The 27,812-nt window shown below is 38.8% G+C and overlaps 1 protein-coding gene across 1 annotated transcript in view; it reads left to right on the forward strand.

The window, feature by feature from the left end:
- TRAPPC13 (trafficking protein particle complex subunit 13) overlaps window positions 1-27,812 on the forward strand; it is a 44,630-nt gene that overhangs the window by 13,367 nt on the left and 3,451 nt on the right. Inside the window, exons 2-11 of the mRNA XM_065406968.1 lie at window positions 399-467; window positions 2,737-2,836; window positions 3,977-4,061; window positions 6,996-7,123; window positions 7,363-7,435; window positions 13,455-13,499; window positions 17,910-17,927; window positions 20,324-20,457; window positions 23,306-23,504; window positions 27,461-27,561. Of these exons, the coding sequence (XP_065263040.1) occupies window positions 399-467; window positions 2,737-2,836; window positions 3,977-4,061; window positions 6,996-7,123; window positions 7,363-7,435; window positions 13,455-13,499; window positions 17,910-17,927; window positions 20,324-20,457; window positions 23,306-23,504; window positions 27,461-27,561 (952 nt within the window). The remainder of the gene's footprint in view (window positions 1-398; window positions 468-2,736; window positions 2,837-3,976; window positions 4,062-6,995; window positions 7,124-7,362; window positions 7,436-13,454; window positions 13,500-17,909; window positions 17,928-20,323; window positions 20,458-23,305; window positions 23,505-27,460; window positions 27,562-27,812) is intronic.

Here is a 27,812-nt window from a genome sequence, read left to right on the forward strand (position 1 = left end):
CTTACCGCGTTATAGGTGAAACCGCATTATATCGAACTTGCTTTGATCCACCGGAGTGCACAGCCCTGCTCCCCCGGAGCACTGCTTTACTGCGTTATCTCAGAATTTGTGTTATATCAGGTCGCGTTATATCGGGGTAGAGGTGTACAAGAAATCAATTGTATGCAATGACCTAGATCCCTATTAAACTTTAACTCCATACTGACCAAGAATATTCACCAGGAAGTGCTGGTAATGTGATAGTTTGAAAGAGGGTGATACAGTCAGACTTCAAAACAAGAAAATGAAAAATGTGGTGGTGGTTTTTGTTTTTGCTTTTTACTAAAACTACTAAATATTTTTGGATCTTTTAAATACTATGTTTGCATTAACTTTTCCTTTCCTTTCTGAATTCACAGTGATGAGGTTAACCAAACCTACGTTATTCACCAATATTCCAGTGACTTGTGAAGAGAGAGACTTGCCAGGTATATGATGATCTCCTGATAATTAATTAATTAATTATTGTTTATATATCATCAGAGGTGTTCAGTTGCTCTACTTAACACATTTTTTAAAAGAAAAGCAGTTTCATCCCCTGAGGAGTTACAATCTAATGAATACAGAACACAAAAAAGGATGAAAAGGGTGGATGGTACTAGAAAGGCAAGGACATCTGAGAACGTTTAGACTAATTTAGTAAGCAACATAAATTGGAGTTTCATCCTGACACACAAAAGCAAAAAGGATTAAAGCCGCCCAGAATGCGCATCTGAGACTTCTACACCACACCTCTGCAGTCAGAGAGGTTACAATGTATGATATGAAGTAAACATTCCCCTTGTAATGGCCATAAAAAATTAGCAAAGTTCACCACCACAGTTCTCACTCCAAGGCTTTGGAAGCTTGGTGGACAACCTATAAACATGTGCCCTAAAAATCTGAGGAATTAGGAAAATCATAACACCCAGTGGAAACTGTTTTTGGTGTTTTGAGATGATTGTATATGGAGGGAAGGTTTCAGAGAACCAAATGCACACTGGGGAGAAAATAGAAGCATGGAATTACCGTCCATATCTGGAGACCAGGCATTCTGTATTACTCCCTCATTACAGCCATTAGTTTACCCAGCACTCTATTTCAATGGGCAGTTGAGAATGATTTTTCAGGACTTGTTGCCTTGATGAATTCCCTTGTCTTTTGGTGTTAGCACAGCCTTCAAAGTTCTCCCCTTGAAATTGCTGGGTTCTCCCCAGATATTGACTATATTCTAGAGGCCAGCCAAGGTGGAGAGAGAGGTGCCGTGCAGCCTAAAGATTTTTCCCCCCTCCCCATCCCAGCAACTGTCATTCTCCTTCCCCCATCTCCTTCCAGTGCAATGGCAATGTACCTTCAAAAACACGTATCAGGATAAAAAGACAAAATAAAGAAAGTTGTATAGGAATGTAAATAGAGTAGAGTAAAGAAGGATAAATGGGTCAGCTATTTCTGATATGCTGTGTGGGGTTCCATTCGGAGCGGATAAAACACACGACCAATGTGGTTGCAAGCTGACTCCAACTCTGTTTATTACAAGCTTTCTTTTATAGTCTTTCTTAACATTACATAACACAATTAGGCTATAATTACACATCTACCGATTGGACAAGAAGGAGAATCATGTGTTTATCACATGTATAGCCCCACACCGATTGGTTCAATTGTTCCTTACATAAGGCCTCATCTTATATAACCACCAGGGGGCCTTACATAAGGCCTCATCTTATATAACCACCAGGGGGCCTCACATAAGGCCTCATCCTATGTAACCACCAGGGGGCCTTACATAAGGCCTCATCTTATATAACCACCAGGGGGCCTTACATAAGGCCATGATTTATTGCCAGGCAAGTGTCCCATCGTGACCTTTACCCTCTTATGGAACTTTACATCCCCACAATGCTGTGCAGTAGGTCTCATACAGGCAGAATTCCCATTGAGATTAATGTTTATCCTGAGATATGTTTTTGGGATTGAGCCCTTCTGTGTATCTGTTAACTGAATTATTAAACACAACAGGTGGAATTTTCAGAAATTCTCACTGTGTTAAGGGGAGTAGAGTTAGACCAACATTGAATGCTTTTGAAAATTCCACCTAACTTGTATTACCTCAGTGAGGAAAATATGACATAGACAAGTCAGTTCTCAAAGCCTTGGTCACCCAGAATTTTTTTTTAATGTATCTATAGCTATTCAGGCAAAATCCAGTTTTGCTTGCTTTTCATTCTCTAAGGAAGCATGATATTTTATGTAAGATTGAAAGATTATATTTTTGCTGAATTAATATACGAGATGAAACTGGTGCTACATCTAATATGAAAGACTGAGCAGTATTAAGATCAGTGTATAATGATTATGATAGCTTTTGCTGGTGCAGGTGCCCTTTTATTTATAACTTAATTTTACAAAATCACAAAGTTCCTAATCTGCACACCCTGTTCAAGAACTAAACAAAACTCTACTAATGCTTAGAATTTAGCATGAGTGTAATTCAAGAAGCAATAAAGAGTTTAACATGAAACTATTCAATCTGTCCTTTATTCTGGGGTCACTAAAGGAAAATAATTTAAATTAAGCAGTCAGAATATCAATAACATTCAAAAGCAGCACTGTATTATCAATTTCCAAATACATAGGAAGTAAACATGTCATTTATATGTAGGCAAGGATCTAGTTTATGCACATGTTTTTGACCTATGCCATTATATATTATTACAGGAGATCTGTTGAATCAACTCATGAAAGATGACCCTTCCACTGTAAAAGGAGCAGAAACTTTAATGCTAGGAGAAATGTTGACTTTGCCTCAGAACTTTGGGTAAGAATCAAATAAGCAACTGTAAAGTCTGAAGATTATTGCTACACGAATCCTGGAACTTGGATTATTTGTGCTTATTAGCTCCCTTTCCTTTTTTTACAAATATACATTGCAGTATTTCGGTGATGACTGAGGATAACTTGTTTGTTTCATTAATAACAGGAAATTATTTATGAAGTATAAACACACAGTACTGGTGTAATATAGCCTGAATGTATTCTGCCATACGTACCTGCCTCTGTGTAGTAGGGTCTAGGGGAGACAGTAGACAGCATGGCACTGTGTAGTGCCCTGCAGTATGTGCAGCAATTTTTAACTTCCAGGTGAAATATAACCCTTTATAGCAGACAGTCCCTTAGTAATGTGCCTGCATTAGAGAAATTTACATTCATGTACACACCCCTAAGATATGCTGTACCAACGAAAAGCAGGATTTATACCAACACAGTTTACTCCAGTGATTTACTTTATTAAGTTGCACAGGTGTAAGCCTCACTGAAACTGGTGCAGTGCACATACATTTAAGGTTTTAAGGGACCACCTCTGTATATCTCGTTGCAGGATTGGAACTTTAGTTTAACAGCTATCACTGAGATTGTCATTTTCAAGTAGGAATCTGACGTGATCATGTATTTATTTATTTATTTACTTACTTATTTATTTTGGATAGTTAAAATTAAAAAATTTGTGTATAATAGGAAATTGCTAGGGTATTTTTAGGGCCAGATTTTCCAGACATTTACGTATGTGAGTAACTTTATTCATACATGCAGTTCCATTGGCCTTGATTACAACAGGCACTGCAAAATTTCCCACTATTACTACGTCTGGTTCAGCTCCACTAGTGGTAACAACGTTGGGATTCCTAGAGTAGAGAGAGGTTGCTGCAAGGAATTAGAGCACAGTGTCAATTAGACATGTTCTGAGCAGGGTTAGATGAGACAGTTTTTAAAATGCCAGTGGCCCATCTGTGACCAGATTCTTGATATTGCTAGCACTGATGGAACTGAACTGGTCATAGCATAGACAAGATCATTATAGAATTTTAAAATAAAACATTTATAATAATTAAAGATGGACTCTAATGGATTTGACTTGTTGAGAATCACATTGTTAAAAAGTACTATTTTCTTTGAACAGAAATATATTTCTGGGAGAGACCTTTTCCAGTTACATTAGCGTACATAATGACAGTAACCAAGTTGTCAAGGATATATTGGTAAAGGTATGTGAAAAGATATATCTATTTTTTGGATTTATAAAATGTGTCAAATCCATAGTATCTGGTGCATTTTTAACATAATACACAGCATGTATTAAGAAATAACCATTAAAAGGTTTCCCAGCACAGGGGGGGAAAAAACTCAGGTAGTCTGGAATGAAATCATAAAGAGCTTTAGAGGACAAAATTAAAGTTAGGATTGCATCCAGAAGCAAATGGGAAGAAAGTCTTTGTAGTATTAGTGTGGCATGATTTTCACAGCTAAGACCGGCAGGAACTGTATTCTGCACTAGCTCTAGCTTCCCGAATGGTCTTCAAAGACTGTCCCAATTAAAGCATACATATCTCAATTATTTACATAGCCAAAGACTAGTATGCCACTGACCTAAATCTAAATTGTCTTTATTTTTAACCATAGCAAGTATGGAAAAGCTTACGTAGAAGCATTGCAAACATGCAGTATTCTGTTTCTTAAGTACAGATGAAAGATTGAAAATGGTTCAAAATTATTAAAATGCCTGTCTCTTTCATCTTAGTGTGTGCAATAATTAGCTGGATGAAATCTTGTTGTGGGTTGAGTTAAAACCTCCATTGAGATTGATAGATGTGAACTCACCCTTCAGTTAACATATCTGTAAACATAAGCCCCCACCAAAGACAAGAGGAGTATGTGTTTCCACCAAGGAGCTTTTGCTGAGTATTGTTTTCAGGAGTGGGGGAGTAGGCAGAACAGACAAAAGACAGAGAGGGAGACAGCTGGAAGGAGCAATTGAAAGCACAAGGGCAGACCCTGGGAGAAACCTGGGGAGAGGTTTTTGGGTCGGGGGGTAGGCTGAAAAGAGTGTTCTTGGTGATGTGAGCAAAAGAAGCTGTTTCCTTCTATTTGATTGCTTCTGCATTCAGAGACATGTACGTTCTTTGTTAATAAACAAAACTGCATCAAAAAAATATCTGACTGTCACCAATTTCTCTTTCTAACTGAAGCGGAGTACTAGACCCTAAATCAGACATGGGCAAACTACGGCCCGCGGGCCACATTTGGCCCGCTGGACTGTCCTGTCCGGCCCCTGAGCTCCCGGCCGACCCCTCCCCTGCAGCCACACCGCCGCGCAGGCCGCACTCTGGCCCGCTGCTCCTGCTGGGCAGCGCAGCTGGCTCTGGCCGGGTGTTGTGGCTGCGAACTCCTGCTGCTGGTAAGGGGGCGGGGAGTGGGGGGGTTGGGTAAGGGAGCAGGAGTCCTGGGGGCAGTCAGGGAGGAGGGGGCGGTTGGATGGGGCGGAGGTTCTGGGGGGGCGATCAGGGGATGGGGAACAGGGAGGGTTGGGAGTCGAAGTCCCAGGGGGCTTGTCAGGAGGCGGGGATGTGGATAGGGGTCGGGAGGGCAGTCAGGGGACAGGGAGGAGGGGGGGTTGGATAAGGGGGTGGGATCCCGGGGGCAGTTGGGGCGGGGGGTCCCAGGAAGGGGTGGTCAGGGGATGAGGAGCAGAGGGCGGTTGGATAGGGAGTGGGAGTCCTGGGGGCGGGGGCTGTCAGGGGGTGGGGGTGTGGATAGGGGTCGGGGCAGTCGGGGGCGGGGAGCAGGAGTGTTGGATAGGGGGTGGGAGTCCCGGGAGGGGGCGGTCAGGGGACAAGGAGCAGGGAGTGGGAGGTGGATGGGTTGGGGGTTCTGAGGGGGGCAGTCAGGGGTCAGGAAGTGGGAGGGGGCAGATGGGGGCGGGGGCCAGGCTGTTTGGGGAGGCACAGCCTTCTCTACCCAGCCCTCCATACAGTTGCGCAACCCCAATGTGGCCCTCGGGCCAAAAAGTTTGCCCACTCCTGCCCTAAATATTTGGCCAGCTTCTCTGGTCAAAAGGGGCAACAATATATACTTAACACACTTAGCAAGGTTAGTGGTGATTCTCCATTACTAGCAATTTTTAAATCAAAATTGGATGTTTCTCTAAAAGACATGCTCTGGGAATTATTTTGGGGAAGTTCTGTGGCCTGTGCTATACAGGAGGTCAGACTACATGATCACAGTGGACCCTTCTGGCCTTGAAAAATCTATGAATATATATATCAAATGGAAAGTCCACTTCAAATGAGTATAACCTCAGCAAGTAATAACTGCTCTCATATTGAACAAACATGGGCTAAAATCTGAATCATGGAAGCCCTCTACATTTGGAATTATTTTTGAAGCCAGTGGCAGTGCTGTGAGCCAAGGCCATACAGAAGCAGACCTTCTGTATGTGTACTGAATATTATCCTTGGCTTTGAAAAGCTACATATTATATATATTAGTTCTATTGCAGGTATAAATGCATTTAGTCAATCTATAACCAAATAAAATATATTTTCTGGTGTTCACACATTCCCAACCTTTTCATTTATCAGCATTTAAGGGGGAAAAAACTTCTGTACTATAACACTACTCAGGCCATGGATCTAATTATGCTGCAGAAGAAAAACTGTTGGGCCATAAATAGAAATGGTAACTAAGATCTAGTATGTAGTGCTTCTCTTCTCCCCTCCCCACCCTTTTTTTTGGGTCCCTTTTCAATACTGCACTTATTAGACAACAATAGAACACAGTCACTCTTAAAACAATGTGGGCTTGCTGTCCTAATTCAGGCAAAATTGTCATTGCTTGCAGGCTCCACAGGTCATTCTCATGCATTAATGTTGCTGCAAATATTGCATGAGTTGTCTTTTACATTCCAATTAATTAAAAAAACATGTAATGTACGTGCCTGTGTCTGAAGACAGATTTTTTTAAAAAAGACTTTGAAAAGTAGATTCATTTCTGGCCATCTGGCTTTCATAGTATCCTGTAGATTATTTGAATTAAATGTAGTGCCTCACAAGATATGTTTTGGTTGTTTTTGTAATGCTTTGCTCTTTAGACACACTGATGACTTGACAGCATTGTAACCTGTGTTGTTTTTCAATTCCAAGGCTGATCTTCAGACAAGTTCTCAGCGATTAAATCTTTCAGCTTCCAGTGCTGCAGTGGCAGAACTTAAATCTGACTGTTGCATTGATGATGTTATTCACCATGAAGTAAAGGAAATAGGAACACACATGTAAGGTTTTATATCTCCTCCTGACTTAGGCATTTTCTTACACATATCCCTGAAATTATTTACATAGCAAAAGACTAGCATGACACTGACTGAAATCTAAATTGCCTTTATTTTTAACCATAGCAAGTATGATAAAGCTTACATGGAAGCATTGCACACATGCATTGTTCTGGTTCTTCTTAAGTACAAACAAAAGATTGAAATTTGTTCAAAACTATTAAAATGCCTGTCTCTTTCAGCTTAGTATGTGCAGTAAGTTATACTACACAGACAGGAGAGAAGATGTACTTCAGAAAGTTCTTCAAATTCCAGGTACTATGCATAAGAATATGCAGTGTCTGTAGCTAACAGGTACTGTTTGTTTACTTTCAGGACTTGAAATCTAAAAAATGTATTCACTTTTTTATTGAAAATAGACATATAGAATAGTCTGTTTAACATAATATGTCTTTAGGGCTGGTATATAGTGTTGTATAACTTGCTTTTATAAGACATTTAACAAATGCAGAAAAATATTCAGTGCTATGAGATACAGGCTTTTTTTATGGGTGATGGAGTTCAGTATTGTCCCACCTTTTAGAATTTTTTCAGTGTTGGTTTTTTTTACAATGTAATTTCCTATGTTTTCAAGTATGTAAAAGGTTGTTACAAGAAGGAGGGAGAAATATTATTGTTCTTAACCTCTGAGGATAGGACAAGAAGTAATGGGCTTAAATTGCAGCAAGGGAGGTTTAGGTTGGACATCAGGAAAAACTTCCTAACTGTCAGGGTGGTTAAGCACTGAAATAAATTGCCTAGGGAGGTTGTGGAATCTCCATCATTGGAGATTTTTAAGAGCAGGTTAGACAAACACCTGTCAGGAATAGTCTAGATCGGGGTAGGCAAACTTTTTGGCCCGAGGTCCACATCTGGGTATGGAAATTGTATGGTGGGCCATGAATGCTCATGAAATTGGGGCTGGGGTGAGGGCTCTGGCTGGGGGTGCGGGCTCTGGGGTGGGGCCAGAAATAAGGAGTTCAGGGGGCAGGGCCCTCTGGGCTGGGGCAGGGGGTTGGGGTACAGGAGGGGGGTCAGAGGTGCAGGCACCGGGCAGCGCTTACCTCAATCAGCTCCTGGAAGCAGCGGCATGTCCTCCCTCCAGCTTCTATGTGGATGTGCAGCCAGGTGGCTCTGCGCCCTGCCCCATACTCAGGCACCGCCCCTGCAGCTCCCATTAGCTGCAGTTCCCGGCCAGTGGGAGCTGCGGGGGTGGCGCTTGGGGCAGAGACAGCGCGCGTAGCCCCCTGGCTGCCCCTAAATGTAGGAGCCGGAGGGGGGACATGCTGCTGCTGCTTCCGGGAGCCTCGGCACAGGCGTGGCTGGAGCACGGGAGCAGGGCAAGCCCCAGACCCTGCTCCCCAGCAGGAGCTCAAGGGCCAGATTAAACTGGCTGGAGGGCCGGGTGTGGCCCGCGGACACTAGTTTGCCCACCCCTGGTCTAGATAATACTTAGTCCTGCCATAAATGCAGGGGACTGGACTAGATGACCTCTCAAGGTCCAGTCCTATGATTCTATGTTTTAAAAAAAAAGAATGTCAAAAGAACATTGTTAAGGTTGCAAAGTCAAGCACTCAGTAGTTAAGAAATGCCAAATTAAGGTTGCACTGGCAAACTTAATTCTGGCATTTCCTAACTCTTGAGTGCTTAACTTTGCAACCTGAATAATGTTCTTGTGGTTTTAAAAAAGAAAACTGGCAAAAAACAAATGGGTCATTCCACCACACAGACCTGTGCCACTTGAGCTAATGGAGTAACGGATAGCAGTAAATTGTCATCCTCCATGTGGGCTAGCACTAGAGGAAGATGAGACACTTTGCCAGTGTGTTTCACAGATGTTTGTTGAGAGGAGAGGAATGGTAAGATTCAGGAATCTTGGGTTCCATTACACACTCTGGAGGACTGTAGTGAGCACAGACTCTTCTGCCTATTTCCCCTAAGTTTTGACCCCTTCTGTCGCATCCCCTCCAACATGTCCCAGTCCTCTCTTCCCCAGTCCCATTTTCCTTGTCTGCCCAGCCCAGTTTCCAATCCTCTGGCTTCTCATTCCAGTCCTGGTCTCTTTGCCCAACCATTCCCAGTCCCACCCCTACGTCCACCCCACTTGTTGTCCTGAGACTCCTTGCCCAGCCAGTCTCCCCTCCTCCCAGCCCTTGTCAAGTCTCTCTTCTCTAACCCACACCCATGTTCTCTATCTCTCCTGGCTTCATTTCTCTATTCTTAATTCAACTTCAGCAATTCCCGCCATCCCAGCTTTGTCTCAGTCTCCTTGTCCAACCAGTCCCATTCCTCCTCGCCCTCCATGCTGGTTCCTCATTAGATCTCTCTCCCTCCCTCCCCACTTACCCCACTGATTACTAGTCCCAGTCTCTCTCTGGTTCTTTGTCCGATCTCAATCCCCCACTGTTTCCCTCCCTGGCTCCCATTCCTAATCTCCTTGCCCAGCCAGTCCCTGTCTTCCCCCAGTCCCAATTCCCAATCTCAGTGCTCCCTTCCCTTGCCTTCCTCCAGGCCCAGTCTCTCCAGCTCCTTGTCTAAGTTTACTCCGGCTCACCTCCCAGAAGGCTCTGGACCCTTTTGGATTCAAATTGGGCAGCTTTCTCTTCATCATTGCCTGAGTGCCAACAGGGGTGTCGTTGAGAGCACAGGAGTGAGAGGCTGCCTGCATTTAGCATAGGGGCCTGGGCCTGGTACAGCACGGCATGGCATGGCCTTGAACAGCCCAGAGCTGCAATTGCAGGGAACATCCTACTCCACTCCAGGCAGGAACATGTCCACTGTGGACAGAATCTTCTGAGATCTTAGCTACTAAGTCTCCATTGATCATGTGCAAACTGCAATTTTTTTTCCAAAGATAACTTGACTAAATTTGGATTTCAAGTCACCTGCTCCAAACGTTGTTGATATTTTTGAACATGGGAAAAATAACGTATTTTTCTCTAACTTGGTCTTGGAAATGGCTGAAACATTTTTGGTAAAATTTTCCAGAAAAAAATTCTGCCTGAAGAAGAAAACCACCATCTAATATTTCACCTTGAATGGTTAAAGTTTGTAAAAGTTATAACTAACTGAAAAGAACGTGTTAAAATGGGAAATATCGGGCAACTTTAATAATAGGCTGCCCAGCCTATAATATATTAAATGTGTACTCTTTCCATTGACAAATAGTGAACTCTTTCCCTTATTTTTGTTTGTTTGTTTTTCATGGACCTGTTGTTACCATGATTGGTTGAAAACAACCACATTTCGAACCCCAACCCAAATTATCAATGTCTGTCTGTTAATTGCAACAAAGAGAGGGAGCATTGGAACACATTGGTGTGTTGTGGGGGTTTTTTTGCAGGGGGAGGTGCTGTTTTTATTGTGTGTGTATTCAGTCACGTTTGTTTGTTTGTTTGTTACATGGAAAATGAAGGACTCTTGGTATTAGACCACCAGAAAGAAGTTACAAAATTTAGAAGTCCTTGGGAGGCAAAAAATCTTACCGCATTATAGGTGAAACTGCATTATATTGAACTTGCTTTGATCCACCGGAGTGCCCAGCCCCGCCCCCCTGGAGCACTGCTTTGCTGCGTTATATCCGAATGTGTGTTGTATCGGGTCGCGTTATATCGAGGTAGAGGTGTAGTCTGAAGAAACTGGTGTGAGATCATTCACCTCAGTCATTTAAAATAGGACTGGTGAATATATTGAAAGAAATAAAACTGACTAGTTTCTGGAAATGTAGTAATTACCTCATAGGTCTTTTCTGTCTTTGATTTTCTGGTTCTGTTGATAGTTACAGTATTTTTAAGGTAAGTAAAATTTGATCAGAAAAACTTTGAGAGGTGTTTATTGATTGTTAAATAAAGTAGAATAGGAAGAGGTCTTGACACCAAAACCAGCCATCCAGGATAGAAGAAAAAGAAAATGCACATAGGTAGTCAGCTACTGTAAATAATAAAACATTCCTCTATTGTCCTATATTTTGGGATTTTTAGATGGGGGAGAAAGGGGAAATTGCCAACATTTGCATAAAAGAAAACACATTTTACAGCAAAGAGAGGGGGATCTGCAAACAAGGTAGTGACACTGTATGTAATTAGTTGCTGTCTTAGTTTTGCCTCATTTAAATACACACAACTGTTACAAATCTATTGATGATTAAAATACATTCTTAAGTTTTAATAATCACAGCTATTTTATACACAGCAATCAGAGATCACATACCTCAATTAAAAATATAAATATCAAAAACACAAACATTAAAAAGCCACACACTATTTGCTTTACATATGATATACCCATCAAAATGAACATCCAGCTTGGAATTTAAATATGCTCCTCAGGCCTTGTAGGATATATAGAGAGACACAGGATATATAGAGAGACTATTTTATGATCATGAAAAGATGGTAGAAACTTGTAATGTTGCAGAAACACCAACTTCACCTAACTTCTGCTGTTGACGGGCGTCTTCAGGGCTTCATTAGGAACATGTGGAATAATTTGAGGAATTAATTGCTCCCAGGACATATTATGAGAAGCAGTGATAGTTCTATAGTTAAAGGTTTGTATCTGTGTTCCAACAGTGTATATAAGGCTCAAGAAACAGGCACATTTCTCAGTATCCAAAGCATGAGCTATCGAAGAGCACTCTAAAACAGAAGGTAGCATGTTGACTTTACTGTATAAAAATAGCTTAATAATCAGTGTGATATGTGACATTTTTAATACGTATTGGAATGCCCTGACATGATCCTAGGATATTTTAATGGGCATAAATATATGGGTATAATCTGTGAGCTATGTTGGTATCTGGTTTATGGAAAGACCTTTTTTTTTTTTTTTTTTTTCTTTTTTTTTAACTAATTGGCTATGCCTACAAGATACCTGGGAATTTCAGATGTGATACTTTTATGTTTTATAACTCTGCTATAAAGAGTTTGAGCTGGGTTGGCTCTAGGCTTTCTTGTGTAAACATGGCACTAATGGTAGAACATATATTTATGTAATACGGAGTCCTTATAAGCAACAGTATGTGGAGAGAATTATAAGGGAATTCAGGGAGATAGTATCTGAACACATGCAAACAATAAAAAATGTGATATAAATGATCTAATAGTAAGATATTATGTAGAGAAACTTGCAAGCAACCCACATAGTTTAAGATTTATGGGTACTGAGAAAGATGATAGCCCTGGGGTAATTGGGTGAAATCTTTAAAAATAAGAATAATTTCAAAGCAGCTTATACATAATGGTGTTGACAAAGAATTAGATTGTGACCATTTTCTGAATAAATTCTGGGATTTCTAGCTGATTTTATAATATCACAAAATTTTACAACTATATCAATTGAAAGTTTTGGTTGGTTTTTTTTTTTTTAATAATTTTATGTAATACAAAATTCTCAAAACTCTGCTTAAAAGAAGTAAATCTTTTTCTTGCTCTCTTTGGCCTCAATTGGAGAGCAGATATAAATTCTATGCTTGAATTCATCAACTGATGTGAACTAGGATGAAATATAACTTCACAAGCAAACTGTGTATGGTTTGATATTAAATTTACATAACATTTTGTGGGTTTTGGCACTAGTAATTTGTATCTTTCTTTATTGAGGAGTGTGTCTTCTGATTGTGTATATAATGGCTCATCTTATGTGGTTAAAATGCTTGTTAGCTTGTTTCTAATAGTCTTCACTGCAGATGTAACAGTTGTTTTTTAAATTAGAAGGCTGAGCCAGAAATTGTTTGATTAGTTAATCGCATACAGCTGATATTTCATTGCTTTGTTTGTACTTAGTATTTAAGTTCCTAGGCAAGCTGCATTTGCTGTAAAACTCTGGGGGAAATTTGATGCAAATCTTACACATTTTTGTTTCTTCAAAACAAAAAAAACATTTTTTGAATAGGGGAGAAGAATGTATCATTATTTTAAAGAGACTGATCAACTGCGTAAACTAGATTTTTCTCCCAGTGTAAGAGGACTTTTTCTTATCTGAAAGCATTTTCCAACATCTTGTCAAATTATTCATGCATTTAGCAAAGCAGTGAAGTATGTAGCTAAGAAGCGATTGTGCACAAGAGTAGTGCTGCATCTCTTAACTGGAAGAATCCTAGGAGCTAGCTCTTATGCATTACATTAACATATGTTGTTTTCCTGCTAGATCAGAAAGAAAAACATTTTTATGATTTGAGTAGATATCTCAATATTTAAGAACCTAAGAAATAACAGTTTAAATCAGTATCTTTTTTTTAATAATGGCAGAGAAATCTGAGAGAGCCCTCTTTAATCTGTATTCTTTTTTCAATCAGGTTCTCAAACCACTAGATGTGAAAACAAAGTTCTATAATGCTGAGGTAAGTGTAATTTTACTTACTGCATAGCAAATAGTGTTAAGGTTAAATATGAAAAGTTTCTTTTAAATATGTATAGTACCTTGAGGTGCTAGTTGTACCAGCCTTGTTTATATCTTCTATGAAAAAAGACTAATTTACTTTGATTTCACCCTTTTGTTACAACAAGCTAGACATGGAACGTCCATTTCATCATCCATTTTCAATGTTGGGGTGAGAAGGGGAGAAATAAGTTCAGGTTTAAGGAATGTTTGTTTTTGATCCAGTAACAATATGCGCATATACTGCTTTCTCCTTACGAAGTTTAATAACTGCAATCACAATTGTCTGTATTTCTGTTTTGTAATAAATATTTTAAGGCTGACTGGGAGAGTACTGTTTAAACTGCCATAAAGAGGATTAATTGTGCTCAGTATCAAAGTACTAATTTGACTGGCTTCAGGAAAATTTTGTTTAGCTCTAATGTGAACGTGGTTTTTCTGAAAGTAAATGTCTTATATCTGTGTCATTTATATAATAAGTACATGCACAAAGCACTTCAAAGATATAAGACATTATATAAGTGCTACGTATTTGTATGTACTTTTAGATTTTTATGCTTTTAATTAGAGACTTATAGAAGATCTTACTTTTTTTATTTATGACTTTATGGGCATTGGAAACTTTTTTTTTTGCAAATGGAATTTCAGTGTATTCTGTAGATCTAGGGATTTCCCTGTGAATTTTTGTATTTTCTACATTTTCTGCAGAATTTAATCTTCCGTGGTAACGTTTAGGAATAGAATACAAGACATGTAGCCAGGAAATCTGGCTTCTGTTCCCAGCTTCACCCTTTATTTGCTGTATGGTGTTGGGCAAGTCACTTAATTTCTTAATATTCCCTACCTCTGACATGAATTTAGTACTATGCTCAAAGCAATGTTGTACAGATAATTAATGCTTGTAAAGTGTTTCAAGATCTTCTGTTGCAAGGTGGGTGTTACTTTATTTAGTAACTCAAACATAATTTAACTATTTCTTTGCTGATCATTTCATCAGAAACATCCACCTAATGTGCTTGTCTCATCCACTGGCTCTCAACCTTTCCAGACTACTGTACCCCTTTCGGGAGTCTGAATTATCTTGCGTACCCCCATGTTACACCTCACTTAAAAACTACTTGCTTACAAAATCAGGCATAAAAATACAAAAGTGTCACTACACACTATTACTGGAAAAAATTGCTTTCTCATTTTTACCATATAATTATAAATCAATCAGAATATAAATATTATACGTACATTTTGGTGTATAGTAAATGGAGCAGTATAAACAAGTCATTGTCAGTATGAAATTTTAGTTTGCACTGACTTCACTAGTGCTTTTTATGTAGCCTGTTGTAAAACTAGGCAAATATCTAGATGAGTTGATGTACCCCCCCCCGGAAGACCTTTGTATACTACCAGAGGTACGTACGCCTGGTTGAGAACCACTGGTCTAATCTGAGGGGAGTCATTTGAAAGGAAATTCCACAAGAATAAAGTTGAAGATACTTACTTCATTCATTTTAGGACCTAAGCATAGGATGAAGGAAGGGGGTGGGAGGAACTGAAATACACAGAGCTGGAGAAGATTCCTTCCTCCCACCCACACACACGCACGCACACACAAAAAACCCCTCTGCATGAAACTTATTTAAACTATTTTGCTAACATATAGAGTCCTTAAATGTATTTATTCATATGTACTGTGAGTGGATTTGATTAAAGAAAACTATAGACTTTCTAGAGGTGTAATCATGCACACTGATACCTAAAAGCTGCAAACAAGATCAGGGCTCCATTGTGCCAGGCACTGTACATACACGTACTAAGAGACAGTCCTTGTCCCAAAATGCTGGCCGTCTAAATAAACAAGACAGATAAATGGCAGGGGAAGGGAAGGATTATTCTTCCTGTTTTACAGATGGGCACCTGAGGCACAAAGATTGTCTTCTTGCCAAGGTCTCACAGGAAGTCTGTGGCTGTTTCCCCTGAGCTGCCAATGAATAGCACACTAATTACTAGGTTTTTACTCAGATTAAAAATCAGAAAAGATGTATAAAAAGTTGAAACTGAATTAAAGTTTTAAAAGTCGTCTTAAAGTATATGATTAAATTTAATCTAATCTTGCAAGGCTGAGTCCTTCTACTTTAACTAAACTCTCTAGGAGTGAGGTATTTAAACAGTATCAGAATCTGAGTGGGTAAAATGGATTATTTCAGAGAACTGGGATTATCTTTTAATTTCCAGTGACAGGAGTATTTACAGTATACTCTTGCAAGGCAAATATTTGTGCCATTAGTAAAGTAAAGTTCCCCAGGGGGCAAAATAAATGCTTCTACTTTGTATCGTGGATTTACTATTGCTTCAGTAGCAGTATTCCAGTTGGAAAGAGCACAGGGGTAAGCCATGGATCTCTGTGAACAAAAGTGTCATCTAACTCCATAAGTGGAATGTCCTATTGTCCTGAAATACCCTCGTGAAGAATGGAAACCGAATCTCTACAGTAAATTTTTAAAGAGCAGGTTTTTTTTTTCTGAATTACATGAGAATATAAAAAACTTCTTAAATCTGAACCCTTATATTAAGTGTTAGCTAGGACCAGTTATTTTTAAGGCCCACTAACAAATCGCTGAAAATATGGGTCTGCAATAAAAATACTGAATTACCATAGGATGGTATAACTATTACAGCCTTCCAAAATTCTGTTTGCCCGCTTGTCTAGGGGAAGGGGGAAAATGTTAACAGGTGAGTGAAATATCTTCCTTTCCCCCTCATTCCACTATTATCTATCAATCCATCCATCCATCCATCCATCATAATCACGGTAAAAGGTGGCCAAGTAGATTTGGTGCTTGAGCTGGTAAATTTTTAAAGAGTGTTGCAAGGCTGTTATAATACATTCTGTTCTATCTGTCCAGGAATTCAGACAGCTTTGTTATCATAGTATGTGACCACGTTGTATCTATCTGAATAAATGGAATCATTTCAATAAGAAAACTTTGTGAATAAAAAGTCCAAATTTATTAAGAATTTTGTTTGCATAGCAAATACAATTAATGGATTTGTCTGGTTTGTAATTTCATTTATTAAAGTATAATTAGCACTGCTGTTTGTGATAATTGGAAAGCCAAAACAAAATGAAGAGCTATCAAAAGCAATTCTTTGGTTGGAAGTTCCATGTAGTATTATATTAATAGCAACATTGTTGGAAGGATGAAATCTGAAGCCTTCTCATTGTGAAGAAAGGAAAATGATTCTTGGGTATAAGAGAGAGCTACAAATAAGTTATTTTATATGTATATAAGGTCTAGTAATTAAAAGTTTTAAAGGGTGACTAACGTGCTAAATTACTGCAAGGACTACTGCAAATGGAATATTACCTATTCATAAGGTCTCCCGCTAAAGAGACTGGATTACCACTCTCCAATAAAAAGTTATAAGAGTTATAACAACATGTTTCCTGTTGAGACAAGAGAAAAGGTAATATGTAAAGTCTTTGTTTGTATTGCAGTAGCACCAACAGTCCCAAATCAGGATCAGAACCAGGATTTGTTACTTCTTATATAAATGAATAGGAAGACATTATCCCTTGGAATTTTAGGGCCTGAACCAGCACCCAGTGAAGTGAGTGGAAAGGTTCTCATGGGCTTTGGATCAGGCCTGAAGGATCCTGGTCCTGCAAACACTGCAGTCATTTGAGTACAAGTACTCTCTTGCCTAAGTATTTGCTGCACTGGGCCTTTTAAAAAAAAAAAAAACTTACAGTTGCAATTAGCCTTGTTGAGGAACCTGTCTGTAGTAATAGGCTTTTCCTGGGAACTTGCTATTCTGAGTTTTGCCATTGCTAACTGTAGGTAATGAGTATTTTGCTAGTATATATCACATTTTTCCTGGCCTTTATATATGAACAGTTCCATTCTTCTGGAAAGATGACAAGGATCATCATCCATCTCAGAAAAAAATCGCAATATGGATTTACACTAGGGATAAACTTAGCCAGTTCAGTCTTGCCAAAGGACTAACCACCTTTGATTTCATTAGCTTATCCCACCATACCTTTATCTGTAGCTCACTCACCTTATACTCAGAACCTATCCCATATTGGATTTGTTCTTCAGCATTCAGAAAAATTAGAGGCATAATTATAAGCAATGCTAGTTAACTATTTAACAATACTACTTGTACCTTGTTAGAGATATAGTTGTCATATATGTTTGTATCTGTTTTTATTTACATTCCTCTCACTAATGCTGTCTTGTTTAGAAAGAACAAAAAATGCAGAAATGCATTTTGTTTGAAAGTTAGTTATCCTCCTTTTTCTTTAACATTTAACCCTAATTTCTCTAATGCTGTCTCTTTTTTTTTTTTTTTTTTTTTATTTTCCCATTAGAGTGACCTCAGTTCTGTGGTAATTTTTATTTATTTTTTATAAATATGTATGCTTTTTTAAAGTGTCTTCTATTTGTCTCTGTGCCTGTTAAGATTATTTATTTTAAAAACATAATGGAAAAGCAATGTTCTGCATAAAATTAACTGATACTTTCACATTCATTCTTTTTTAATATATGCAGCTATATATATAATCCTTTAAAAATGTTAGCTCTTTCTTTAATACCCATTGTTGAAACCAAAAGTTGAGACTTTTTTGGAATGGTCATTCTACAAATTATTTTACCATAATTTTAGCAGGCATATGTATTTATCTCTTCTTTTTTTTTTAATTTTATTTTTTAACTAGACAAAGAGATTTGTAATGGTTTCTTTCATGTTTGGGGAAACTGAGTTTAATCCCTTTTTACATTTTCACTTTCGGGAGAATGTAGAACAGTAGTAATCAACTGTTTCCAATATCTAAATTCAGCTACAAGATTACCTTCTTGTTTAAGCTGTAATAGATCCTTTCCTATTTGCAGCAGGTGGAGACAGTGGGTTTCAGGAGAGAGCACCAAATGTCTTCTATCCTCCTTCATGCTAGTTAGAACTATGCTTTCAAACTTTTGATTGCATGCAGTGATGATTTAGTATGGTATTTCTGCAGTATTATTTTACTTCAAGGGTTAAGGTGTGCATTGTGTTAAAATGAACTGAATTCCTTTATAAGCACTTGAATTTAACCATATTAAAACTAATCCGCCTTGGCCTTATTAAACTAACTTGCTTTTTCATTATGCTGGTTTTTTTTCTTTTCCCCTTCAACATAGCTCTTTCTAAATTTTTGCTGATGGTTGCTGCATTAAAAATAACTGATGTGATATTTGGGTAAATGGAGATTTTAAGCAATGGATTTATGGGATGGATATATAAAAATTTGTTTGTTTGTTTCAAACAGTAACAGTTTGTCCATAGAGATACTTGGATGATAATTTAAATTGACACACACTATATTAATTGAGAAATGTTAGTTACGAGGACAGCATTTTACTTGAATCCCTCTCCACCTTCTTCCACAAGTGTAGGACCTGTCCATAACATGTGGATTTGGTGGGCTTTCATTACTGTACGTATACTGTTACCATTCCTCAGTTTGAATTTTTAAAATTTTTAGGACATAATGGAGGTCTCCAATGCCCTTCCATGCTTCTGCTTTTAATATAGCATCTTTTGAGGGTAAATCATAGGAGACTGTTTATCCCATTTTGTCTGCTTTAATTTACATGCAAGACCCTATTTGCATAACATAAAATGAGACTTATTTGCAGACAATCAGAAAAGTAAAAAAACAAACAAAAAAACCCCTATAAACATAAGAGAGAAAATATGTACCCTTTCCCTAATCCTAACAAGGGGCCCAGATTATTTCCTGCTGAAATCAACGTTGACTTTAGTTGGTGCAGGATTGGTCCTTAACTAATTACAAAAGGAATTTCTTTTCAGTTCTCCCAATGCTTTCTGCCTCTGATAACCTGGACTTTCCAGCAATTATTTTAGTCTTAAGACTTTAGAACTCCAAGGTGTTGTCACCTATGTGGGACTCTAGAGGAGCCATAAATATACACACACTCCCAGTTCCTTGTTTTCTATGCTGAAGGGTAAACCCAACCTTCCTTGGTGACAGACAACCTCCATCTGAACTCGCACAGTTGAAACTGTGTGGAGGCTGATTTCCATTCTAGAACACCTTACATGTACCATTCTTGGACATGAACACTAAAGGAGACCTGATGTTTCTCATAGAATTTTTGGAGATAGAGTGCCAATGATATGATGGATTTACATAATGTTAATAACTGTTGTATGATGTTGCTGAACAAGGGAGGAGATTGGATTGCTTTGTAGCTAGTACATTTCAATGTCCTTTTAAAGTAATACTAGAAGCTTAGAGCATATATCTAATCTCTTGTATTTCAGTTCAATAAATAAACTACCTGTATTAAATATTCTTGTAATATTTATTTTTCTTGTACTTAGCTTGATGCACCAGTAATTTGGCATGGCATGTCTTTTATGTGCATTGTAATTCCCTAACTTCAAAAACTTCAAAAATTATCTTAGATAAAACCTAAGTTGTTGCTGACTTGAAGAAGGCCTTGAGAAGTTATAATTCAAAACCTTTTAAAAGAATAGGTGATAGAATGTAGTACAGTATCCCACATCCATTGTTTGGCAAGATAAATTAACTAACGCTTTTGCTCCCATTAATTGTATTGGGATGGAGATTTTTTTCTTGCATTAATTACTGTAGCTTTGATTTGCAGGCATGAACTAATCACATTTGTGATTTTAATATTTTTCAAACAATAAGACACTGCACTTTATTTACAATCCTAGTAACATTTTTATAAACTTGGTCCTTTGCTTTTTCAGACAGATGAAGTATTTCTGGAAGCTCAGATTCAGAATATTACAACCTCTCCGATGTTTATGGAGAAGGTTTCATTAGAGCCATCTATTATGTACAACGTAGCAGAACTAAATACTGTCAACAAAGCTGGGGAAAGGTAAGGAAAAATTCAGAGAGAGGCTCCTGTTTGACTCAAATTACTATATTAAATATAATTTTCTTAAAATAAAAGTATAAAATTAGCATAATGTTAGTAGTCTATAGCTCAGTTGGCAGTACTCAACTCTCCTTTGGGGAACTAAAGAATTGAGCCCCTACTCTGACATGTAGAGCTAGGAGTGGGAAAGGGTACAACAATTTTCTTTGTATAGATGCTATTTTTAATGTTGTATTTGTATTCAGACACTGAAAACAGATGGTGCTGCTAATCTACTCCTTACATGATAAATACAAACTAGATACGTTGAAAGTTTACTCCCTTCCCTTCTTGGTATTTCCTTTATTGTTTACTTAAACACAAACGTTAGCCTGAACTCTTTCTAACCTTGCCTCTTCCTAGGATTTCTCCCTGCAGGACACCTTTGACCTTGCCCCTACTGCTTTCTGCTTTTGAGAGCGCTTTAACCCTTTTATATGTCTCCGTTATAACTAATAAGACTCACTAGAGCCAGCTGCCAAGGTAGGTCAGCAGAATGGCCCTGCAAGACCCTAGAAAAATGTAGTATTTATTTTAATATACCTGATAGCAGGAGTTCTCAATCTTTTCTGGTCCATGAACCACAAAATGACTGAAAAATCATCCTGTGACTCACCATATCCCAAAATCCTACTGGTGCAAAAGATTGTGGGATTTGAATAATGGATGACGTTTTGGTCACTTTGTGTGTCAGATCTAAAAACGTAAGTAAGGTAGGGATTGTGGTGCTGCTGTGGGGTAAAGTGGGACTTCTCCTTGCCTGTACAGGGCTCAGCTCCAGGGCAGAGGAAGCATTGTTCCTATGGACTGTAAAGCCTGCTCCAGCCCTCCATGCAGCACTGTTTCCCTTGTCCTAGAGCAGAATTACATGCAGGGCAGGGAGGGTGGAAGAGATGCTCTGGGATTGGGTGGGAGGGGACAGAGGATAGCAGAAGTAGAGAGAAGAGTAGGGATTGAGCTGCTGTTGGATTTTAAATAGTTCTCAGACAGCATGATGTAACCCAGAAGTGGAGAGCAAGAGTGCACCTGGTGGATCAGGCTCCTCCAATTGAGCAGTGCTATAGTATGGCATCTAAATGGTATAGCAGACCAGCTCAGGAAGGGCATTAGTGTGTAGGTACAGCATGGAAGAGCAGAATAATGGGGTATCAAGGCTAGTGGCAATGGCAGAGAGGAGGGGACTAAGGATCAATGCAAAGAAAGACAAAGTCATCTGAGATTTTGCAGGTGGAGGAGAGTGGGGACAGTGTTGATGTGTTTCTTCACTAGCAGCATGAAGTGGTGATACTAAAAGATAGGAAGAATTGCCAGTGCTAGGTTTTTAGTATACAGTTCTTAAGCCTAGCTGTCCTTGGACTATTGATGAAAGCCATCAGCTTTCACCAACTTGAATAGGTCTTCCTCGGCTAAAATACCTGTTCCTTCTGGTTGGAAGATAGCTCAGCCTCTGGTAGAGCAACCAGTTCCAGTAACGTTGCAGGAAGTTTTTGAGAAAGGCAGTGCTATTACCAGTTCAATTCTTCGGTGCTACTGGATGGTGTTTAGCCTAATTTGCTCTTGAATTTATTAATATTACAGCATGTTGCTCTACGCTATAGAATTGAACTGCTAGGTTATTAAAGTGACCAGGTATGTGGATTATTTTTAATGCAACTTAGAACACTATCAGTACTGTGTAAGCAGGTTCTAATGAGTGAATCCAGTTTCCTAAAATAGGTTTTATAGTGAAAGGGAAAAGGATAATAATCTTTCAACAGACCCCTTAGTATTGTTGGAAGAGAGTCAGTTTGGCTGACATGTCATCTGTAGAGTTCCTTGCTTATTCACACACTGAAGTGTTTTTTTCCACAAGGGAGTACAGGAAGCCTCATTAAACTTTATTTTTTTTTTTAACATAAATGTTTTGGCTAGAAATACTACTGATATTTAGAATATTTATTCACATTCCGCTTTTGTCTGTTTATTTTAATTTTAAACAGATTTAAAGACAAAGCAGGCCTCCCTGCTGCTCTTTGTACAAATATCACCATTTCCCATGATCATGTACTTAGTTAAGGTTTTGAGATCTGCTCCATTCCTGTACATAGAACGCCTTTCTCAAATTATTAGGACAAATATTATTAGATGAAATATAGAAGTTAGATTTTGCACATTATGTTGCCACGTTCTTATTTACCTCTCTCCCTCTCCCACCCACCTCGAACCCAGGCTGAATATAGTGCAAATCATCTCTCTTACTTGATATCTGTGATAAATGAGGCAGTGCTACAGCTGTTTGTTTGAACTTAAAATGAAGCTGATGTTTTAATACGCTGGTCTAAAATGATACTTAAAACTTTCATAGTGCTTTACTTTTTCAAAGATGTGTACAAACCTTGTCTAAATTAGATAACCCTGTTCAAAAAAAAAAAAAAAAAAAAAAAAGGGTCACCAGAAGACTATGATTTAGGCTAGAAACTAATGGACAATCCAAGCTATAATTTAGCAAAACTGACTTTCCCAGGACAGCTTTTTTCCCACATGGAAATATCCTTCTCATGGTTATTATACTTCAAATATTTTAAATTAGTTCCTTGATCCTGAATTCTGCTCTGTATGCTTTGTGTTTCCTTGTTTGGCATGGTCACTGTCTCTGCTTAGCTTATTTTCCATGTTTCTGTAAGAACGGCTTTCTGTAGGCATCTTTCATCTTTGAATAAGAAACCACACACAAAGTAAATAGGATTTTATTGGATTATTGCTAAGGCTAAGATCAAGAATCCTGTTGAAAGTAACAGTTTAAACTGAGGAACAATGTTCTTTCTTCTAGTGTCTCTACATTTGGTTCAAGGACATATTTACAACCTATGGATACTCGTCAGTATTTATACTGCCTAAAACCCAAGCAGGAATTTGCAGAGAAAGCTGGAGTGATTAAAGGTGTAACAGTAATTGGAAAACTAGACATCGTATGGAAAACAAATTTAGGTGAACGGGGAAGGTTGCAGACCAGCCAGCTCCAAAGAATGGTACGTCTTTTACAATCAGAAAATCCATTTTCAAGATAACTGAATGCTAAATTGAATACTTAAACCGTGACAGGAAAGAAAGTAGTTCACAGTGCCTGCCTGCTAGCTGAACTTATTCTGAATTCAACAAGTGTCTTTATACTTCACACACATTTTGGAAAACTATGTAGTGTAAATTTTCAGCAAAGACTTGCTGTGTGAAAAACCATGTTTCCTAAGGTAGCGTAGCTGAACAAAAATGCTGGTTTTCCTGACTTTTGTTGGTGTATGAGAGGCAAAATTCCTTTCAGCTTGCTTGATGTTTTACTTTGCATAGCAACATGCCCATTTTTGAGACATTGAACCACATAACTTAATGGATCATAAATTTAGAATTGCAAGAGTAAAGCATTTAACTTACCAAAGTACCAGGTACTGAAGAAAAATTAGTTCCTTGATTGGAGTTTGCCAACATATTGAAGTGCAGTTCTTGTCTCAAAAGGAGTGACTTTAAATATGGCTCCTCTTTTATCCCACAGATCTGCTCCCTTTGTGCATTTGGACTCATCTGCTTTCTTAAGCAGAACATAATGAACTATTCTAAAGAAAATAGTTTTTATATTTTACTCTTCTTAGCCTTGCAGAGCCAACACTGCAAAAATGAATGAAATCTATTCTTCCTTCTTGTGGCTCATCAACAGTTGCTTACAAGTTCTTATTACAGGGCCAATCGGTCAACTGTGCAACCCCACTGTCTTTACTGGGCATCACAAAGAGTTAAATTTGGCTTGTAGCAGCACCTTTATTGATGGTGATGGGTTCTTCCTTTCCCACATACCAACTTGACAATTGCATCCCAGGCTGCACTTCCAGAACTAGCAGTCAGGAAAAAAGTCTCTTTGTAACCAGTTTTATTGCAGTGGTGGTGTAGCTGTCGTGGCCCCAAGATCTGAGAGAGACAAGGTAGGTGAGGTAATATCTTCTGTTACTGGCAGGTGTAAGCTTTTGAGGCTCACAGAGCTCTTAAGATACTCGAAAGCTTTACCTTCCACCACCAGAAGGTGGTCCAATAGAAGATATTACCTCACCTATCTTGTCTCGTTGTAAACAGTACGTCTGATATGGAATCAATGAGACGCAAACCTGAAATGCAGAATTGCCACTCTGAGAATCACTTGGAAATTCATATTGAATTATTGACAGTTCTTTTCCTTTTTACTTGTATGTATGCTTACATCAAGCATCTCTTCCTCCCACCTCCCCCCAATCCAACTGGAAATGGTTCCCTCTGTAAGCACCTTTCATCTAGTATGCCTGGATTTTGTCGATGTCATCATTATTTTCATCACTAGGACTTCATAGGTATACTGATGAACCTCTAGCCTGCTTGCTTATAACTTCCTGTCCTTTGTCAACCAACTCTCCCATCTTCAGCCTACCTTATCGCTAATTCCTCTTTCCCCTTTAAAACAGACTTTTCCCACCTAAAATCAGAGTTCTTTCATTCTGTCCCCTTCCTCATTGGACACTTACTTTGGTCATTTGATTATCTCCAGTAGCTTAACTCCAGCTGCTGGTGCTTGAAAAGCCAATGGTACTCCTCAGTTTCCTCTTCATTGGGCATATGGAAACCGAAGCTGACTATATAATGAATCTCTAAATTTCAGAGATGGGTTCACTTCTAGTTTGTCATTGTTGTAAAACAGTGGTTCATAGTAGCCCTCTTTCTAATGAGAGCTGTGAGGAGTTTTCTACACTTAGCTATTTCAAAGATACACCTCTACCCCGATATAACGCGACCCGGTATAACACGAATTCGGATGTAACGTGGTATCTCAGGGCTTCACTTTTGGTCTCTTCTCATTCTGGAATGTCTAATTGTTAGCTTCAATGTTAGATATTGCTTTGTGCATGTGATATCCATCTCTCCTCTGACTCATCAGCTCTATCTGTCCTACAGTCTTAATTCTGTAAGATGCTGCTAGACCTTAACATTCTACTGCTGAATGGCACTGCTGTTTTTCTTAATCCCTAGTCTTGAGAGAGTCTAGAATACTGTCAGGAACTCAGCTGATTTGGGGCTAGCAACTGGATGAGCTGGAGTGGACCCAATAAGCCCTCACTAAGTGACTATGCTACCTGATTGGTCAGAAGAACCAACAGATGATCATTAAAGCCCTTAGCAACAGCAGTACAATGGCTGCTCAATGTGTTCCAGACCTGCTTCCTGCCTAACCCTTTCTCTACCCCTTGCCTGCTCCACTCCAGCCCTAGACTCTGCCTACCTGTGAACTCTTCATTCCTAATTCCTGGCTCTGACCACTGGCTTGCCTCTTGACCACAACTCCAGCTCTGCCCTTTGGTTCTGTTCTGACTCCTGACTCCGATCGTTGGCTTGCCTCCTGACCACACCTCCTGCCCTCTGATTCTGCTGTGGCCACTAGGTAGCACTAACTACTCCTTGGTTTGTGACAAATACTATGGCCAAACTACCCTCTCATTTATGAAATGGGATCAGATCCTTTCAATTCTTCCTCACCTTCACTGGATTCCTATCTCCCAATCCAACTGAAAACATGGCCTATTTGGCCCATTTTAACCTGCGTCTCCTGTGTTTGCCTCTTATGTCTCTTCCCCGCAAATCCCATAAGTTAGAGGTTGCCATTTTTTATAGCTGCTCTATTGATCTGGAATTCTCTCTTAAGCAACTGTTTCAGCTCTTCAAATGAGTTTAGTACTTCTCTACTCACTTTAGCATGTTCAAGACAGGCTTTTATTGCACATCTACGCTTTTAAAAATTAATCCTATTTCTCTCCGTTATATATGCCTTTCAGCCTGCCAGCAAGTATGTATTCCCCACTCTGTCAATCATTATCTTTTTGCATCACTTCTTTGTAAAGTGTTCTGTGATACTTGCTGAAGGATGCCATATGAAAAGTTACATTTCATACAGGAAAACTTATAATAAACATACCACCACTACCCTAGTATTTAAGTGCTTCATCTCAATGAGACTCAGGAGAGGGAAGAAAGAAAAAAGGCAGGTGGGAATGGACAGTTAAGGCTTTTGGAAATAGAACATAGAGCTTTTTATCTCGTTTGCTGGCTTGAATTCAGCCCAAGCTGGTAGTAACCAAAGCCTCTGCCACATGATGGCTAATCAGTGAGCTATGTAAAATGACTTGAGTCTCAATTCAAATTATAGTGGACATGTGTCGACATCAAATGCCACCCTAGCTGGCAGTTACTAGCAATATTTTTGGCAGTCCTAGTAGAGGTTCTACAGACAAAGGATATAGAGATTGAATTATCGTCTCACCCATAGAATTGATAACTCTGTCAAGGATGAGACGTATTAGTGGGATAGTGTGGGGAAACGTATATTTCCATTATCCACACTGTCGCTTGCTTTTGAGCACAAGTAAGATTTTATCACCCTCTGAGAGTGAAATGTGGCTCACATTTGAAACTTAAATTAAGAAATTGGAAAACACAAAATTCAGATCTTGTTATTTTTCCTGAGTCTTTCCCCCATCTTAACTTGTGATAAATTTATTTGTTTTTCTTTCTATTTCTTAGGCCATGTCTACACTAGCACTTATGTCAGCAAAACTTTTGTTGCTCAGGGGTGTGAAAAAAACAGCCCCAGAACGACACAAGTTTATTGCCAGCGTAAGTGCTCATGTGTACAGTACTATATCAGCAGGAGACGTTCTTCCGCTGACATAGCTACCGCCACTAGTTGAGCTGGTTTTATTACGTTGACAGGAGACCTCTCTCCCATTATTATAACGTGGCTACACAAGCCCTTTTACAGCGGCACAGCTGTATTGATACAGTTGTGCTGTTGTAAGCTTGTAAGTGTACACATGGCCTTAGTTTAAATTTGTTAGACTAGACTAAAAGAAGGTTCAATACAGTACTTGAGCTTTGTTACCAATGACTTGAAAAGCTAACTATTCTTGTACCTCTGCAGGCCCCAGGTTATGGTGATGTAAGACTTTCTTTGGAGACAATACCAGATACTGTAAATCTGGAAGAGCCTTTTGACATTACGTGTAAAATAACAAATTGCAGGTAATATCAATTGGTTTTTGAGCTTTTTTGATCGGGGAAGTTTGGTTTCTTTAGTGCTTGCTGCTAAAGTAAATTTTAAACATGCATCTTTGTAGATATAGATCTATATAGATATATAGTAATACCTCATATTGTTACCCTTTGTTGTTTGAAATACATTTATATTAGAGTAAATTAAAGTGATCATAAAGCTATAATTCCACCAAAGGTGGCGGTGATACTGCTGGAATGGCTTTGGATGTTGCCAAAAT

This window comes from Emys orbicularis, chromosome 6 (assembly GCF_028017835.1).
Source record: "Emys orbicularis isolate rEmyOrb1 chromosome 6, rEmyOrb1.hap1, whole genome shotgun sequence".
NCBI lineage: Eukaryota > Metazoa > Chordata > Testudines > Emydidae > Emys > Emys orbicularis.